We start from the raw sequence: 19,499 nt of genomic DNA, 5'->3' as shown, positions 1-19,499 counted from the left end.
TTGATCGTTTGCACATATTTCATTGTGTAAATGCAGCTAACAACAGTCGGTGCCTCCGCTTTGTGGGTCCTCAGAGGCGGAGAAAGTTCAGAGAATTACCGACATGTTTTCTTTTTCTTTTTTTCACTGGTGTGTTAAGAGCAGCGGTGGGAACATTTCAATAACACGGTTGGAAAAAAAATGCTCTGAATACATTAACTTGATGGAAGATGGTGCTCGTATTTAAATTTATATAATTTCTAACGATAACCTCCAGGATATACGTGACATTGTGTGAAGACTAAAATTGCTGTGGTTGTAATTCCTTTTTTTTTACGAGGAGCTTTTGCATATGTATAAGACTGTGTCAAAAAATAGAGCTAACCTTGGTTTTTACTTTCACAGATTTAAAACTTCTACACAGCTTCCCATACTTCATCCCCCATGTGAAATGGACACGTTGGGGTGCAAAGAGTTGAAGGTTTAAATACTGGAGCTTCCTCTTAGCACGTTTCTTAATCTTTGCCCTTGACCCAGAATGAGAAAAAACAACAACTCAGGCGTGCCAACATCACTGAAGCAACACTGGTGGCAATTTTCGCCTCAGTGAAAGCTTAAGAATATAATTAGTAAAACATCATCAACCTCATGTTTAAGATAGGATTGTTGGCAAAGGGCTCCAAGCTGCATTTTGTTGCCAGTGTTTAGTATCAGGGGGTACGGTTCTGTTTACTTGCTTGAAATTTTCAATAAACGACACGATCTTCACAGTTTTAAAACGTGGGCGCAGATGACAGGCGTGTTAGAAGGAGACGGGCGGTTAATTAGAGCGTGTTTGTAGAGCGGAAAGGATTAATCGACTAGTTGCTCAAAAGAACATCGCTCAAACATTTTGATAATCAATTCATCATTTAAGTTATTTTTTCATTTCCTCTTTCCAGCGTCCTAAATGTAAGAATGTTGCTGCTTTTCTTTGTTACTTTTGTCTTTCAGTTTTAGAAGAAGCAATTTTGGAGATGTCACTATGATGAGCATGTTTCACACTAAACAATGAATCAAATAAGAATGAAAATAAACGTGCAGATTAGTCAATAATGACAATAATCATTAGTCGCAGCTCTATTTGTTTGTATATAATATTATTATCGGGCCACTCTATCGATTTTACACATCAGAGGCAGTTTACTGCTGTTAAGATGACGCCAACAGCTTTTTAAACTCGCCTCCTTTGGCTTTGAATAAAGTTTTACAAATGCAAAGCCTCCATAAATCAATAATTGATAATAGAAAGAGTCGTCACTGCCCTTGTCATCTTTTCATCATGGGGCTCAAACGAGGATAATGCTGTTCGGGCCCCAAGGGAACGTTTCATTGAAGTACTGCGAGTGGCCACTGGGCAAAATTGGAAGGTCGGGCTGAGAGGTGCCACATAATATAATATATTCATGTTATACTACCTGTGAAAGCAGCTGCATAAAGTCCTCTGTGGTTCAGAGGGGAACTCTCCAAAGTCTGAAAAATCAATCCCGATGATGTTATAGAGATGTCATCAGGGTTATCTTGGCTCGGAGTGTGGCGTCTGAAAGATAAGAACATTTACCAGGCGTGGGTGACCTTGAGTTGTGGTCTGGCAAATTTAGGATCCAAAAGTGGAAACATTTAGGCCTCTGCTGCTGCTGCTGCTGCTGCTGCTGCTGCTACGAGATTGGAGTATCCCTTTAAGAGGACAGATCCTCTACATCCGCTTTGTTATCCTAAGTTGTGTACTCAAATAATGAAGAGAAATACACATGTCTTTAATGTTCTGGTGTGGTCTGTCAGAGCCTCATCATTAGTCATTCTTTTTATTCTCAAGCATGCATAATTTCATAGTATTCACATAGGATGCTATTATGCACCCCCGATTTTAACAAGTCGTGTTTCTGGCGCTAAATCATCCTAAAGGATCATGTGGAGAGAGCACAACAATTAGTAGCTCCGACTGAGAATTTTCTACGCTTTTGTTCGAGTTGCATGCTTCTCACTCACCACCCGTTACTGTATCTGATAATTGAGATGAGCAATGTGGTGTGAAGTCATGTAAGAACCAGCCAAACGCTTCCATTAGCATAATGTCAGGGCGTTCAGATCTTTGTCTGCCTGCTGGCACAGTGCTGGCTGCCTGTCTTCACACAATGCAACCGAGCTGTGTTTCTCCTCTGTCTTTTTTTCCTCCTGCTTTGGGGGGGCATGTGCACTTCACAGTCAGGGTCGGGCGAAAAAGACTTTCCTATATATGCGTGTGTGTGTGCATGCCTCAGAGGTCAGAGATGAAGCCTGCTAGGATGTAGGAGGCTGGCAGCTTTGAGGGTTCATCTGAAGGAAGTGAGTTGGGAGTTGATGGAGTAGCTGCGACTTGGTGCTCCGGCATGGATGATGGGAGAAAATAGTGGTCAGAGGCGCCTCCCTGTAATGTGCTGGAGAGAGGCAGCGATGTGACAAGCTCCATTCTGTCAGCTCTCACACTCCAGAGGTCTCAATTAGGAACAGGGACTGTGTGTTCCCGCAGGCTGCCCCTGCTCACAAAGGTGAGGATCCTGCTACACGTCTCACCCAGCCCTCCACCAAAATTAGAAAAAACATCCATCCGTGTACCCTTCAACTGTACTCATCTGTCATCTCTAAGTCCTTCCCGCCAAAGATCTGTTGTTGCTCACGTGTAATCGAATTTTCCGTGACGTATTGTCAATGTGAGAAACTCCCGAGATCCCGATCCCCTGACCGGATGATGCATCGACGCCGGGGAAGGTGTTTGTCTTCTGCAAAACAGGTAAATAAAGCTTTGGCAGCACTGATCGCTGTTAAGGCTCGGGCCTCGACGAAGGAAGTGAGACAGACAGGCGGGCAGGCAGGCAGGCCGTGTAAATGTAATGAAGGGAGATAATAATTCTTTTCTCTGTCAGCTGCTCTCTGCCATTAGCATTTACTGCCAGCCCCTGCCACTCACTGCTTGGAGCCCGTGCACTCTGCCACACTGATAAGAATCACAATCACCAGTCTTTCCACACGCATATATTACAATGGCAGGCGCCCTGATACCTCGCACCTAGCAAAACACTATTAGCATGCCAGCGGTATCTCTTCAATTCAGGAGATTCAAAGGGATTCGGCTGGGGAAGGGAAGCACGGATGGGACATGGCAGTTTGAATCCATGCATTATGTCTGACGGTATTCTGTATCTTAGAGACGCGCCAACACACGAGGACGACGCGTGCACACATGCAGCGCGAGGGGATAAAGGAGAACAAGGAGCGGACAGGTTTTCCATAATGTCAAGAGCAAAGATGACTCTCTCCTCCCAAAAAAAAAAAGAAAGTACGAGTCTATCTATATGTTAATGGTGGGAGGGGAAAAAAAGGACCAGAGTCTGTCTGGTGCATCAAGCAATTAAATCAAGACCCTGTCTGATAGCTGCACGGAGCTCCCCACAGATGTCCCACGATGGACAAGGCAGCTCAGCCTTGCAGGTGCGTGTGATCGTCTCCATCTCGATGCGTGTGAAATAATGTTTCCCTCACCATACCATCCACTAATTAGGATCTAATTATCCAGGCTAGTGTAAACAATCGCAGCAGATGGCATAGCGCGCAGTATTAACTCTAATGACCCGGGGCCCTGTGGAATTCACATTTCAGCGCGTTTGTTTATTTTCCTCCATTAGTCTTTGCCCTACTTTCTAAATTCACTTAGGCCTATTTCCAACCTTCTCATGCCTTGAGAAAAGCTGCCCGCCTCCTATTCCCGACGCTGCTCTGCCTGTTTTTTTATTTGCTATTTCTTCCACTTACTGTCGTTTATCTGTTTTGTGATGCCTCTTTCTTTGTTGGGCTTTTTCTTTTCTTCCCCCCTTTTTTCAAACAATGTCAATTAGCTCTCACAAAGATCAAGCGGAAATTTGTACCTGTTTCTCTCCCCCACCCACCCACCCAACCACCGCTGCCTCCCTTCTCCCCAGTGGAAAGAGAAGAGAGGGGAAGTCAGGGGGGGAGATGTGTATGTGATCTGGCGTACGCAAATAAGAAAAAAAAATCTTACTTCTTCTTCCAAATCGTAGAAGCTGTCTGTCACACCTGGGAAATAACGCTGTGATGTCAGTCGCTTCAACGAGTGGGGAGTCTGGATCATTTCCCGTTGTGTTCGGCTCAAACCCCACTTTCTGTAAGAAAAAACAAATTCACGTATCTCTTCCTTAGAAAGTAAAAGATTGCCATACTGTCTTGGCGTACATTTCTAAGTTGATACACTGATCTGTTGGTGCCAAGAATATCCTCGCAGCTCTCTGCTGCAAGACATAAATCTTATGCCACGACGTCCGACGAGAATCCGTCCTTTGTCTTCTACAAAGCTGCGACTATCCCTTGTTGATTAAAGACATAACTTTCTTAAGCCGAGCTACAGTTGTTCAGCTGTGGCTTCCCCACTGTTCATCGGACAAGGCTGAGCAGACGAGAGACTCGACGCTGCAGAGGGCGTGTAATGGTGGCTGTGGGTGTGTGAGGTCTCATTAATTGACGCCGGGCCTTGTGCCTGTGCTCCTCTGCGTGCCGTGTTCTGTGCCAGGAGCTGGACTTGCTAATTAGGCTCCTGGATATCACAGACACGTCCCACGGTGCGCCATACAATATACTGCTAGTGACTCAGTGCCGTCGAGAAGGAGAGCGAGAGGACGGAGGGAAGATGGAGAGTAAGGAGCGATTGCTGAGAGACGGGGGGGGGGGAGAAAAAAAAGATGCAGAGACATCTGGACCGAGAGCTTGGAAGGAAGGGGGACGGCGAGAGAGAAGTGTGAGATGGAGGAAAGAGATGACAACTGATGAGAGAAGAGGGCAGGGAGATAGAGAGAGAGAGAGAGAGAGAGTATGAAAACTACTGTTTTGGGAGAGATCAAGGCCGCCGAGAAAGAGAGACTGCCACAGCACACAGAGAGGAAACTGTTATTGTGGCGGGTAAAAAGAGAAGAGAGAAGAGAAAGCTAAGATGGGTAGAGAAAGGGGAAAAAAAAGAAGAGGGAATCAAAAAGAAAAAGATAGTTCGAGAGAAGCAGAGCATAGCAGAGAGGCAGAGAAAGGCACTCAGAGGAGCAGCGAGGCAAACAGGGAGGAATTCCAAACAGAAAAGTGTGTGTGTGTCTGTGTGTGTGTGTGTGTGTGTGTGTCTGTCTGTGTGTGTATCTGAGTGTTTGTGCGCGTGCCCTGTGAATTTGTCTGCGCTGCCCGCTGGAGTGTGTGTCCAGATAATTCAATCTGCTGCCCATTGACTGGCCTCCCCGCTCCGTCTTCACTCCTAATTAAATCTCCATTTGTTGGCTGGATGCTACTGCTTCTAATTGTGTTTCCGTAGCACCGGCTAGACACACACAGGTACGCCCAAACACACACACACACACACACACACACACACACAGGCCCCACAGCGAGTGGGATCCCGCACACACACGTCACCGCGCTACATTACACCTCAATTAATCACATCAATTACACATCAATTAACCCGTGGCGATCGGCTCAACACAGCTGCACGCGGGCGGGTTTTCTCATCTGCGGCGCGACCCGGGGACGTTTTTCTACAACATCAAAGCATCATCAAACAGAAAAAGGTTTCAGACGGCTTAAACGTGAAAATCTATACTCCTAATTCAGCTTGGTGTGAGCGGAGAGGCGTGACTGTATAAGCTTTTAAAAGGCATGCTACCTGGGCCATGACGTCTGTATCGCCACAGCGTAGATACTGAAAGGAACTTGGTTGTACTGAACGCTGCACAAAGATGTACAAGAGGTTATAAATACGGGGAGCGGGGTGAGGGGACATCGAGCTGTGATGGACCGGCACTCACTCGCAGATGCAGATCCTGATCCATGGGCCATTTCTCTAAATGAATGTAGGCCTAGATGGAGGCTCTCCATCTTCCCCCCCTGTCTCTCAGGCCGGGACTGCTTGTTTGGCTTCGGCTGTAATGGGTCGCTTCACCTTGCTGCCTGGTGTTGGAGGACACCCCCCTCTTCTCTCTCCTCCTCCACCCATCACCTCGTCCTGCCTCCTCATCACTGCTTCTCCATCTCTCTCTGTTTTTATATCATCTGTTTCACTCCCTCTTCCTCCTCTCTGTCTTTTCCTCGTACGCTCTCTTTTTTTGAACCCCTCCCACCGTGTCCGCCCGCTCCCTGACTCACCTAAGTGATGGAGTGTAAATCGGTGGGGTGCCTGTTGTCACGGTGACAGCAGCTTGTGACAGAGTGACAGATCGGGTTGACCTTCAGGACGGGCCGTGTATTCGCGGGCGGGGAGGAGGAGGTTAGGTGTGAATATTTGTCGTGTTAGTGTGTGTTTTTGTTGGGGTTGGCTTCACGTCCTGGCCTTAACATACACGTGTATGAGTGTGTGTGTTTTCGCTTGTATCCATAAGGGAAGCGTTTCATCAGCTCTTAAAGATGCTTTTAACCCTCCTCCACCAGCCCTACAATCAGCACCCTTTCACGAGCCCATTACTAGGGCAAGGTCACTCCCATGACTGTTGCATAACCCCCATCAGAGGAGCTAACCATGACCCAGCCTGCGCGTTAAAGTCCCATCGGAGAGGCTAAATGATAGCTCTAAATTCTCGCGGATGACATGATGCACCATGAGTAGAGGTGGTCGATGGAGACGGGCAGTTATGTGCATACTGGATGTTTGCGTGTGAGTCCAGGAAAAGGAAGAAGCGGAGTGGATAACATCAGAGCAGACCTCCAAATGTTTTCAACAAGCAGAGGCTCCACTTTATCGCTGCATCTCTCAGTGATATGGTTGCGCCGAGTGCCAGCGAGGATGTGGTTACATCGGCTCAAACGCAGGTGCCTGAGGATTAAACAGAGGGCAGGAAGAGCTCCCCGCTGCTGGAGTGGAGCAGGGGTAAAGAGGTGAGGCACAAAATAAGCACAGGGACAAAAAAAACAAAAAAAAAAACAGAAGACAAAAGTCAATGTGCACGCTGTGTGATTGTGTGCCAGCATGGCGCAACGGGGAACACAATGGGCCTTGGTTTATAAAGCTGCACCGTGCCTGTGGTCTTTGTCTCACAGCCATTAAAATTCTGTGTTTGCAGCAGGGGACCCGGCTGGAGCCGTGCCACCATTCAACCTCAGCTGTCAGGTTAGAATAAGGTGTTTTTTATATCTGGTGAATAGGCTGCGGAGGTGAAGCTCCTCCGCACAGCAGCCACACTAAAGCCCTCCCGGTCCTGCGGTGCCAGTTTTGGGTCTTCCCCTCGATCTGCCGACCCATTTCCATTGGCATTTGTCTCTGCTCGCAGTGCTGCAGGAATTCCTGGTCCAGAAGCACTGCCCTCAAGCTTTCCATCTGGATGTGAAGCCTGCAGCAGGCGCCGCCGAGCACCTGCCAAACCCGCCACTGTCCCCTTTGTTCGTCGCTGGGATGCAGGAAGCGACAGCTCTTCTCCGCCAGAGCTCTTCTGTTTTTCTTCCTGTCCGCCCCGTCTCTTCCTCAGAACATGTCAGCTTTACCTTGACACAGTGCAGCCAGTCAGAAGGACACATGTCCTCCGGTCATTCACTTGCTGTGTGTCTGTGAACATATATTTATCAGCTGGCACTACAGTCTTTCCCTCAAACTCAAAGCTGGTAAGATAGTTGGTTTTTTGAGTCTCAATCCCAGAGTGTCAGTATTACTATCTCACTCACAGGAGCTTTAATTATATTGTGCATTTGTCTGAAGTCCCGATCAGACAGCTTATTGTTTTTTTTGCAGTGAGAGGCATCTTTTCCAATTGTTTTCTATAGTCAGTAAGCGTTAAATGTGCTGCCATCCACCCTGGGCACCTCGTGTTTTTATGGCTCATATTTTTGCAGGAGCTCTCTGAATGCCTGGAGTTTAAATCAGGAGCAGGAAAAGCACCAGACGCCATAGTCTGTCCCCGACTCATCCAAAAATAAAAATGATTGGCCTTGAAGTGACCATCATTCAGGTGAAGCTCCTGGACCAGCTGGTTGCACAGTACAGGGTGCTACTCGGGATCGACTGCTCGCCCTCAGTCGGAGCCAACGCTCCTTTAAGATGTTATTTATTCAGGAGGCTGCTAATTACCTATCTTGGAAGTTAACTTCTTCAACCTAGCCAAATTAAAAGTTGCAGATCTGCAAGTTTACTTCACAGTTCCTCTAAAGACAGGTGATGCGGCGGTTGCCAAGCAATAATAAAAAAAAAAAAACGCACCACACTGCTTTTTTTGATTGTTAACTCCTTGAGTTTTACCTCCTACAAAACTCGCCCTTGTCGATCACGGCCTCAACATCTTCCACTGCAGACGAGAGAAGCTACATTACAAGAAAATAAACAAGAAAATGATTCAGCACTTGTGAAATTATCCATCCACGCAGCCCAGACAATCCTACTTGAAAACAAGTTGATTCAGTCTGAAGATGAGGAGGATCTGATAATGCTGTTTTTTTAATCAAATTACTCGCAACAGAACGTTAACAAGTGAACTGAATTCAAGCATATATTCTTAATTATTTCTCCCCGTTCATATTTTGAGCACAGCGGCAAGAACAAGGGAAAAAAAACGTTTATTTAAGTGGAAAACGATTTCATGGTGGAGTGTGATTATGCTGCTTCTCCCAAAAAGTTTTCTTTTTGTGTGTTAATGCAGCCGTAAAGTAAAAATACTCAATTAAGTTTTCCTGACTAATTGAGGCGTAAAGGACACATTCGCGATCAATGTAGGAATATATATAATGGATTCAAATTTTTAAAAACAAGCTCATTAATCTCGTGGTTTCCAAATATAGATATTAAATCTTGGCACGCAAACAAAAATATGCAGCGTGTGTGAACAGCACGAGGTGACACCTGAGACACTTAACGGGTCGGATCAGAGGAGGCGAACGCAAGAGTGACAGCAGCTACAGCGAGCCGCCGCCGCCGCTACTGTACATGTTGCATATATTAACAGAGCTTAATGTATAGTTCAGATCTGCATGAGCAAAAATAGACATGTCCACCATGTGATTTACAGTCAGACATGTTTGATATATACAGTGTTGCTCTGCAGTGGGTGGCTTGCACACAAAGAAAGAAAGACTTAAAACACACCCACCGTCCGCCGCAGACACAAACACGTATCGGTGTCGTTTGACCTCAGCGGTTCACTGCGAAGATCAAAAGCACAGTGATGAAGAGGAAGGGGAGAATGAGGGTCAGACAAGAGGTTCTCTGTTGGAAACTCATTAGATCCCAGAGCCCGGTCTGCAGACGAAGTGCTCCCATCCTTCCTGCGGCAGTATGAACTGTTAGCGGTCAGCGGCCACTTTAGTTTCTCACCGAGTCTGGGAGAGAAGATCACTTCAGTCGTGTTTCACGGGGAGCAATCCATGTAACAATCTCCGATTCAGCAACATTGGAACGGGGATGTCGATTCTGTTCTTTATGTGATGTCAAACAATGGCTTTTTCTTTGGCCTCTCGCTGGCTTTGTTCCTGAAAAATATACACTTTGCTTTAACTGTAAAATTGGTCACAAGAGCCGCGGCGCTCTGGGATCCATAATCAGACTTCAGACGAATGGTTCGGTTGAGGCGGGAGTGAACGTGAGCGCATGAATAGAAGTGAAACAGGTAACCGCGGCGGTGATTACTGTGCACTCAATTCCCCGGTCCACAATTCCACACGGGTAACTACTTGGTATTATGCATATTCCTTTGCCTCAGACGATCGATGTGTGCGGCTGGGTTCGGCGTGTGCAGGTCTCTAATGGTGGCTTGTTGATGGAGCCGCGTTGCTAAGTGCACGTTGCCACCAAGCGCCCGGACCAGCTGGAAGTGGTCGGGTGTTGCCTGCGTGTGTGCGGAGTGAATGTTTTGTGTGTCTGCCGTGTGTGTGTCAAGTACAAATACATTTATGAGTGGATGGAATTACAGCAAAGCCGCCTCTCCCGCGGCTACTGCTGGAGGGAAAATAGGAGGATGGCTCCTCCATTTGGGCTCAGACGGGGGGGGATCAGTTTTCGAGGGCCTGTCGGGTTTGACAGTGTTTGTTTTGGAGAAGTCCATGCGAGGGTGGTAGAAAGAGCAGATTTAGCCAGGAAGTGGAGTGCTGTTGTCACCAGACGGGAAACAGTGTAAGGACTGGTTGTTGGAAATGGAAAGCAACGAGATGGCTGTTGTTTGTTTGCCTCCTTTTTTTTTTTACGAGCCGTGTCTGTACAGATACGGGAGCGAGCTGCAGCTTTTTCCGACTGGTATTGCACGAGCTGGCGTGTCCCGTTATCTCGTGTTTGTGTGAAACACAGAGGTGCACAGTCATTCTTTTATTTACAGTTTCAATCAGGTTACATTTTCTGTATCCGCCTGCCCGGCCCCGGCGAGGCTGCCCTCACAGTCACCCAGTTCCCACCACACCACCCTCTGCGTTTACCGCCATAAATCTGGGGTGTTAACTTGGATGTGGAGGGAGAGAGAAAAAAGAGAGAGAGAGGGGGGCTCCAGTAATCATCCACGAGAGTGAGTCAGCCAGTGTGGTAGACCCAGAACCAGGCGTGCTCCGGGCCTTTGGCGGCTTACTGCAACTATTAATACAGACTTTAATTAGCCCGCCACAAACACTGGCACAATCGGCTCAGTGTCGCCCGTGGCTGGTGAGGCAGACAGATCAATAGGTCTGATCATGCCTTTTTCATCAGCTCAAATGAAAGCACTTTGTCTCCGAGCCTCAGCCCTGGACCTTGCGTCTCACCTTAAAGGCTTTCTGTGGCTGCGCAGGCTGTGTGCAGTGTTGCGGATGGGGCCTGTATAATCTGGCTGCATTAGGGAACTATAAAGATAAATGAAGGGAGGCACAGAGCATAACTCATCCTGTCAGAGAAGAGGGTTTAAGGCTGGGAAACTTTGTGTTTTCTAAAGCAGCCCCTACCACCACCTCCCCACCCCCCACGGCTTCTTAGTTTCACACTCTCTCTTGTGCTTGTGTTCTGCTTTTTCTTTTTTTTTTGTTTCTCGTGCACAATCTCTGCCGTATTTTTCTCCATCTGCTTTCTGTCTATTCCCCCTTATCTCCCCGGCCTCCCCCTCTCTTTTCCATCCTCTTTTTACTGATCTAGAGGTATGGAAGTGTTCATTTACACTTCCCTCTGCTGCACAAATTGCTCTTCTACCTCTTTGCCAGCGCATTTCAAATGAAATAAAAGAGTAAGCTGCTTTGGCGGTAACAACTTATTCCATGTGCTTTTTGGCAGGCTTCTCTGTTGACCTTCAAGTTCCCAATCAGCGCCGAAGAAAAATGGAAATGGCTTGTTCTGAGTCCTCATTTCCTGTGAATTGCTGGGATTGTGTTGTGTGTGCTCACAGCGGTTACTGAATCGCTGCCTCTCACCGCTTTTTTTTCTCCCCCCTCCTTTCTTCAGATGATGTCCCGCCGTACTTTAAGATGGAGCCTCCTCAGACCCAGGTGCACCTGGAGGGGAACCGCCTGGTCCTCACCTGCATGGCGGAGGGCAGCTGGCCCCTGGAGTTCAAATGGATCTACAACGGGTCGGAGCTCACCAGTTTCTCCTTGGAGTACAGGTGAGGAACGCAACCTTGTCTGACTGAACCGATTCCTATTATCTTTTTTATTATTATTATTATTATTCATCAACTATAATTAGCTTACTACATGAGGACATTTAAGCGGCATTTAATTGTAACTAATAGCTCAATTGCTCATTTTTATTCATATTCCAGTCTCATTTTTATGGATTTATTCAGGACTGATTTGGCTGCACGTCTCCCTAGAGACATAACATCCTGCGTTCAGGGGATTGTCAGATTTATTCCGATTTGTATCTCACGCTACTCGACATCCAGAGATGGTGTAAGCAGATAACTCCTCTTTTTCTTACTGGAAAAAAAAAAATTACACAATGCATATTTCTCTTCAGGTCGTCGGTGCGGGTGGCTTTGCTATGTCAGCAGCAAGACTGTGGAGTTCATACTGGGCACTTTTCTAACTACGCACTTCAGCCACTAACCACAAGGCTGAACAGTTCGACTAACAGCCCAGAGTGTGGCGAGAGAAAGCTCAAGCCTGTCCTAACAAGGCCACAGTGTGTGTCTGTGTGTGTGTGTGTGTGTGTGTGTGTGTGTGTGTGTGTGTGTGTGTGTGTGTGTGTGTGTGTGTGTGTGTGTGTGTACTGTATGCTCTTGCTCTTGTGTGTGTCCCAGGTCTCAGTTGCAGCACAGTAAAAAAAAAAAAAGTCGGTTTCTATCTCATTCCAACCCTGTTTCCTGAACTCTCGACTCACAGTCTGACTAGTCTCCCCGACATGGACAGACACTCCCAGGTGGCGTTGTCTGATTGCTATCACAGTCTCCCCACCCTCCCCTCGCACACCTTCCCCTTCCTGTCTCTCTCCCCCCCCCCTTCCTCCTCGTCGTCGTCTTCTCCTTCTTCTTCTTTCCCTGTCTTTCCTCAGCATTTGGCTGTGCTCTCACGTGGCTTAGTCTCTGGGTCTGCTTTTTGCAGCCCTCTGCTTGTTATTCTTCACCAGCCCTGATCAAAGAGGAGAACTGGAATCCATTTAATCAGACCCCCCACACCCCCTCGCCCCCACCACACCACCCTCCTCCTCCACCCGAATTGCAGCGCAGTGGGAGCATGGCAGGGGCGGACTCACACTCCTAAGTGGGCTGTAGCAAACCAATTAAAAGAGGACTCGGCTGCGGGGTTATCTCGCTCGCGTGTCGCACACAACATTTAGCACGAATGCACATCAGGAGACAGATGCAGGTACGGCGACGCAGGATGACGTGCGACAGATGTTGCCACGCTTTGATTCAACCGAGTAAAGACTCACAATAACAATGGATTTTTTTGTGAGTCAGACACCGGGCCTTAAAGAAACAGTTCAGGAAAATTCAGTCGTTATCCGCTCACCAGATGGAAAATCAGGTGAGGTTTAGTACTCCGCAAATCATTTTCTGGAGCTTCACAGCAAAACGAGTGAAACCAAAAACAGAGAAAACCACAAATTGGCTCCAAACAGCTCGTCCAGGTGTTTTATAAAAGTCTCCAGAAGCTCCAAGATCCTGCGTAGATTCAAAAGATGTTATTTACACACTTTTTAAAGCTGAAAGCTTCACCGTAGCTGCTCTACCAAAGGCGTTAGCTTTTTTAGGTGTGGATTACATCTTTTCACATCAGTGTAGGATCCCACAGCGTCCGAAGACACTTTATGTTTTAGTATTTCATTTTTTTTAAGTTTTAAATGGAGCTTTAGACTTATCATTATTCAGTTTCCCTTTTTTAAGCATAAATCTTCATTGTAGTTGCTAAGCTACAAGCGTTAGCACACACCACATCTGAAGTGGGCGCACAAGCTTGATGTCACATTGACAGTGTTAAAGAAGTCTTTTCAAATCAGTTAAGGATACACTTGGACTAAACCAGAACAGCTGTATGGAGCCATTTTATGTTTTCTTTTTGGTTGTTAAAGTTTTAAAACCATCAAGTCTCCATCTCCTTCAGTTGTTTAGCAGAATGCTGCAACACTGTTTTGCTGTGAAACTTCACCCAGCTTTCTATCAGCATGGACGTGAAAAAATAACAACATTTCATTTTTGGGTGAACTTGTCCTTTAAAATACCACCATGTACTGTACCTACTGTCCTGAACCACGTCGTCACACTTCAAGGCCGCCCTGCTGGCTAAGTGGATTTGAGCTGGTGCCCATTGAAACATCTCGATTAAATTGGCATCTTGAGTGTGTGTGTGTGTGTCAAGATGACAAATGCCGCTGTCCGTCACGCCGATGATGACTAATGGCGCTTTGTGTTTTGCGTGTTGCCCATTAGGTACCTGATCCCCTCGCTGGACAGAGCGCACGCCGGCCACTACCGCTGCATCGTGAGGAACCGAGTGGGAGCTATAATGCAGTGCAGCACTGAAGTGCAGGTCGCCTGTAAGTGTGTGTTTCTGTTCCATATATCCCCCCCCGCCCGGTTCTGAGAGAGTAAGGGGAGGACACTGTTTTTGTTAAAGGCTTGTCATGCACAGTATGTGGATGAGTCACTCTGAGTAAAGGAGCTTAGGCTTTTGAAAAGGTGGTAATAATGACAATTCCTCTTTTTTATCTTCTTTGTTGCTGGCGTGCTTTTCCTCCATGTTGGCAACATTCTCCTCTCCTGGTGTTAATATTTAATTTTTCTTTGTCTCCCCTTCTTACATGGTTTTCTCTCTATTATTTCTGCCAGACATGGGCGGCTTTGTGGAGGCCGAGAGGTCCCAAACGGTATCTCAGGGCGAGGGCGCTCTCGTCCACGCCCCGCGGATACACAGCTTCCCCAGGCCGCAGATCACCTGGTTCAGAGACGGACGTAAGATTCCTTCCAGCAGCCGCATGTAAGTCCACTTTCACCTCGGCTCGGCGTGTTTGCCGCGTTTTTTTGCCGTGCGCTCTCACATTTGAGGTTGTTTTGAGAACAACGAGCTCCCGAAGCAGAATATCTTCCACTTCGGAGAACTCTGAGAAGTTCAATACCGCTCACAGATTCTTTCCTCCAATCCCCCGCACACACCGCCACGGCGAGAAGTTGAGCGGGAGTAGTTGATGAACAGATTTTGGTGCGGGGCTCTGTGTTCATCATTGAATTACTTCTCAGTGATAAAGCGGGTTATTATATCGCCCCTATTGACTTTGCAGGCGGAATGATTGAAGGGTGGAGATAGAGCAGGCAGCAGGGGAACCAATTAGACAAAATTGGACAAAAGGCCTCAATTGATGATATGTTTGACTGACAGCACTCACCCCTGGGTGGATTTGTGTGTGGGAGGGTGTGTGTGTGCACATGTGCATGCAGTAAGAATCTATATAAGGCCATATGTGCACAGTGGGAGTTCTTGTAGGGGGGACTGTATGTGCTGCGATGTGTGAGCGTTAGCGTGGCAGCTGTTTTTTTTTTTTGTGGATTCACGTCTGAAGAGACACTGTGAAGGTAATCACCTGAGATTAATTCTGCCATCCAGGACAAATAGAAGAAGGCAGTCCACAACTCCTCAGAAACCACCTCCTCATCTATAATTCAGCGGCGACGGTTGGCATGTCGTGGCTGACATGAAGACTTCTACCCTGCTCTCCATCTTCTGTCTGCAGGGCTCCAAACGCGAGGAGGAAAAAAGCAGAAAGAAAATTGCGAGAAAAGAAAACTCTCTCATCCCCTCCCCGTCCGTGAATGTTTCGACCGATTCCAGAGCCGGTTACTATGGCGCTGACTCTTATCAGAAGTGAAGCGGTGAAGCTTTGCTCTGTGACAATGAGAGGCACTGACAGGACACTCTGCATTTACCGCTTGTTTGCTCACTTTGTGTCAGGCCACATTGATATTCACAGGCGTGTGTGTACATCGGCGTTTGTGCGTTTTGCGTCGGTGTCTGTTGACTCGGTAAAAAAAAAAGCAGCGGCTCCTAATTGTCCAGGAGTGTGTCTGTTTATCCCTCACCGATCAGGCAGATGCCGGCAGATACGGAGAGTCTAATCTGGCCTCGCGCTTAGCGTCAGTTCTCATTTAATGGGCACTTCTCAAACGTTCGACGGCGTCAGACGATCTCAGCCGTTCTCCGGGCTGCTGGGACGCAACAGTCACACGAAAGAAACGTATTTTAAAGGAATAGCTCTGTGTTTTTTCTGTGTAGTTTTTGCGCCTGACCATCATTTTCAGATGCAGTTAATTTGGGAGGAATCAGAAATGTATTTCGCGCCCCAAAGCAAAGCAGAGCTCACAGTTTGTACTAAATTAGGGACTCGCCCTTTTAAGATCGGTCTGTCACAATTATTCATGTCTATATAATGAGGCAGGTTGCACACAGATGGAGTTTGACTGTGGCTTACATCATACAAATGTACTTCAAATATGTAGACATCTAAGTTTAGCTAGTTGCACAAAGCTGTTGCGGGACCAATTAATTTGTCCCGATATATTAAGACTGACTGAGCTTCTGTGAACCGAACTCACACTGGCCTACAGCGTCTCACAAGACCAGCAGCACTCATCCAAACTTCTGTGGAGATTACAGTAAACTTTGTCCTGCAGGATTAGTGGATATAAAAATGAACTGTTCCACTGAAACACGGTGGTACCTTGTGGACGGTTATTGTTTATGTGTGCTTTTCTTTTCGAGACATAATTTATGTGAATGTGTGTGTTTGTTTGTGTTTTCAGTTTCCCCTCAGGATTTACTGACTGCTCGCTGCTGTTTTAATGATACCGATGTGTCCGCACACTTGTTAATGTTGAGAGACACGTTTTTTTTTAAATGCAGACCAGCTGACCTGGAACATGTGATTAATTGGCAGCCAAAATAGCGACAAACTACATTCAGAACGACCCGGAGCTGTTTTAATTAAAGGGTTAAGTGTGTGTCGTGAGAATGAATGTAAACCAATGGAGAGAAACCCTGCAGGTGAATCACCATGAAACTTCCCCAGTTGATCATTTGCATCAAGACAATCATTTTTTGTGTTGCCAGTTTGTGTCGTTTAAACGTGCAAATGAAGCAATATGTAGTTACAAATGTGACATTTCCACAACAGAAATCATAAATCTTGTTCCATTTTGTTGCCATACTACAGTCAAAGATTTATACAAAGAGAATAAAGGATATATTTTGTTTTTATATCACTCAGTAAATCAGAAAATACTACCAACAGCCATAAAAAATCAATTTCTGCCATGTGCAACCCTCCGCTCTGGTGATAGCCGTGATCGGAGGCAACATGGTCTTCAGGTTGAAAATGAGGTAATTTGCCTGAATGTCCAGTGAAGATATCAAAAACTGATTCCAACACCTTCAATATGTACTCTGGATGTTTTATTTCCACTCGTCTGAAAGAAGAAAAGTGTTGTTTGAAACAGTGTGTTGTTTTCAAACGTCCAGAGTGTTTGAAAACAACATGTTTCAGCTCGACTAATGTCTGCGACTACATATTCCCTTTAGTGCGATCACCCTGGAGAACACGCTGGTCATCCTCTCCACCGTGGCGCCCGACGCGGGACGTTACTACGCCCAGGCGGTCAACGACAAGAACGGGGAGAACAAAACCAGTCAGCCCATCACGCTCACCGTGGAGAGTAAGTACGCTCAGACGAAGAAGACGCACCTCACGAGCAGATTGTTTGTGTCATGGGCAGATTGTGTTAACAGGTTGTCGCAGATGAAAATGTTCAGCAACACTTCATCTAACAGCTACACAACAGGTGGCTCAGTTGAGACAATAGAAACACGTGGCGCCCTCTACAGACGTCCGCCTCTCATCAGATCACTCCCTCCTCCTTCTCCAGTGTGTCCTGCAGTAATCATACCCATTACCTTCACCACAGTCATCCTCCTCTAAACCTCCGGCAGTGAATCACACTCGTAAGGTGTGTGTTTTCACCTCTCTTCTCTCCGACTGGCTGGATGTGCGCGCCCCGTAAAGTGGACCTTCACTTTAATCACTCCTCACAAAAAAGCAGATTTATGAAAATGACAACCGAGCGAGCGGGAGGGAGCGATTAACATGCTGCCATGCAAACACACACACGCGTCACTGCTAGAAGGTCGGCCTTCGCTTACAAACGGCGGCGTGTTTCACAACTTCAAATAAGGTTCGCCGTCGCTTCTGCGAGCGCGGTGTCAAATCATTAGTGTTTAACCAAACCTGTCGCGTCTCTGTTGCCCCACCTACTGTTGCCTGACTTTGATCCAAACAAAAAAACAGTTTTTCCTCTGCTTACTTTGAGCAGCCAATTAAAGGGAGTCAACACATGTATTCTGTGAATATAATATTTATGATGATACAACACAAACTCTGATAGAAGATGAAACGCAACTATGATGTACAGCAGATATCAAAAAAAGGGGGTTACGACTACCTTATTGGTGTTTTCGAATGCCAAGAAATCTTCTTCCTTTACTGCCGTGTGAGGGGTTTTTTTCACAACATTTTTCAGTATCAGCTTCCTGCCGGCTCCAGCATCTGCTCGTCATATCATTAATAAAGTGTTTGTAATTCAGCACGCATGACGCAGCAATCTGCGGGGACCAGATATCGCCGAGTATCACTGGATCTGGCCTCGTGGATCACACAAGCGCACTTTGCATCTGAAAGTCAATAAGGTTTTTTTTTACGGCTGCATTTGTTCATTTTCGCAAGTCTGTGGAGAAAAGAGAGAGGAAAAATATGCAGGAGGGGGGAGAGAGCGTCGATCCAGAGGGAGCATACAAATGAGATGGAGCTGAGTTTAATAGTAAAAAAAGCAAACTGACACCGGCTAATACTCCAACTGGGCAGACGTGTTGCTTTTTGTTCCATTCTTCCGAGTATGAAATTCACTCGGCGGTTCACAGTTTGTCTTTTTGGACAGATGTAAAACAATACGGTGACATTAGTAGCTAGGATTTTGCTATGCAGGTCACCACGTTGTTTACTTCCCCATTTAATTAGAAGATTACACACTCGAGGTATTCTCACCACTGAGAGTTTATGAACTGCAATACATTAATTAGTGTCTGCCAGAGAACCAATCATGTCTTCCAGGAACTAAAAAATGAGTTATTGGACGAGACCGATGGATGAATTCCCTATTTTTTTCTCTGGCAAACGTGGACGGAAGTCTCGAGGAAATATTAAAGAATTTAACTCCATTTATCAAACTAATTTATCGGTCTGTTAAACATTTATTTACACAAATCTGTAAACAATTTCTTTAAGCTTAAATACTGTGTTAAGTCGACTATCAGCTCTCTGTTGAAAGAGACAGCAACTATCTTATTTATCTTATCATGACCGCGGAGATAACAATCAATAAATCATCCACAGACATAATTACGTATTATGTGCTGTTTATACCATACTAATTAGTGACCTTAGTGACTTTGCTTGTTCTTCATCTCTGGAAGAGAATGAAAATATATGAATTAGGGCTGCAACTAACAATTATTTTCATTGTCGACTTTTGCTGCTGATAATTTCATCATTTATTCTCTAAAATGTTGAAAAATTGTCAATAATCCTCATCACAATTGACGTCACAAGTGACGTTCTCAAATCGCTTCTTCGGTCCAACCGACAGTCCAGAATCCAAAAGGCTCCTCATTTACTATCATAAACTAGTCAGTAGAGAGCATACCTCCGCCCAACAGTGCCCTTTTGTACTTTTTAATCAAGATTCATGCCGTCATTCCCTGAAAATTGACAAGAAAAGTCTCACAATGTTGAAGAAAGAGCGCAAAAAGTCCTGGATCCGTCCCTTTATCGGGATCTGCACCAAGATGGAGACCCATCCTCTGTCCAAGTGTCATGTAAATCTGTTCAGTAGTGTTTCTGCTGAGAAACCAGCCAACCACCAGACAGACCCGGCTGAAAACATAACCTCCTTTATTGAGGTATTTACAAAGAAAAGCTACAAATCCTTGCATTTAGAAGAGCTGGAACCAGCAAATGTTTGACATTTTTGCCTTAAAAATTACTGAAACAA

General features: G+C 46.1%; 1 protein-coding gene across 5 annotated transcripts in view; it reads left to right on the top strand.

The window, feature by feature from the left end:
• The window catches only part of sdk2a (sidekick cell adhesion molecule 2a), a 103,784-nt gene that overhangs the window by 44,065 nt on the left and 40,220 nt on the right, over positions 1 to 19,499 (top strand). For all 5 annotated transcript variants that reach the window (XM_084372465.1, XM_084372463.1, XM_084372464.1 and 2 more), the window contains exons 2-5: positions 11,411 to 11,570; positions 13,839 to 13,945; positions 14,238 to 14,385; positions 16,978 to 17,111. In XM_084372465.1, the coding sequence (XP_084228591.1) occupies positions 11,411 to 11,570; positions 13,839 to 13,945; positions 14,238 to 14,385; positions 16,978 to 17,111 (549 nt within the window). The remainder of the gene's footprint in view (positions 1 to 11,410; positions 11,571 to 13,838; positions 13,946 to 14,237; positions 14,386 to 16,977; positions 17,112 to 19,499) is intronic.

The sequence above is a fragment of the Pagrus pagrus genome (assembly GCF_965226575.1).
Source record: "Pagrus pagrus genome assembly, chromosome: 13".
NCBI lineage: Eukaryota > Metazoa > Chordata > Actinopteri > Spariformes > Sparidae > Pagrus > Pagrus pagrus.
Note: the sequence above shows the minus strand (reverse complement) of the source record. Positions and strands in the feature narration are given on the sequence as shown.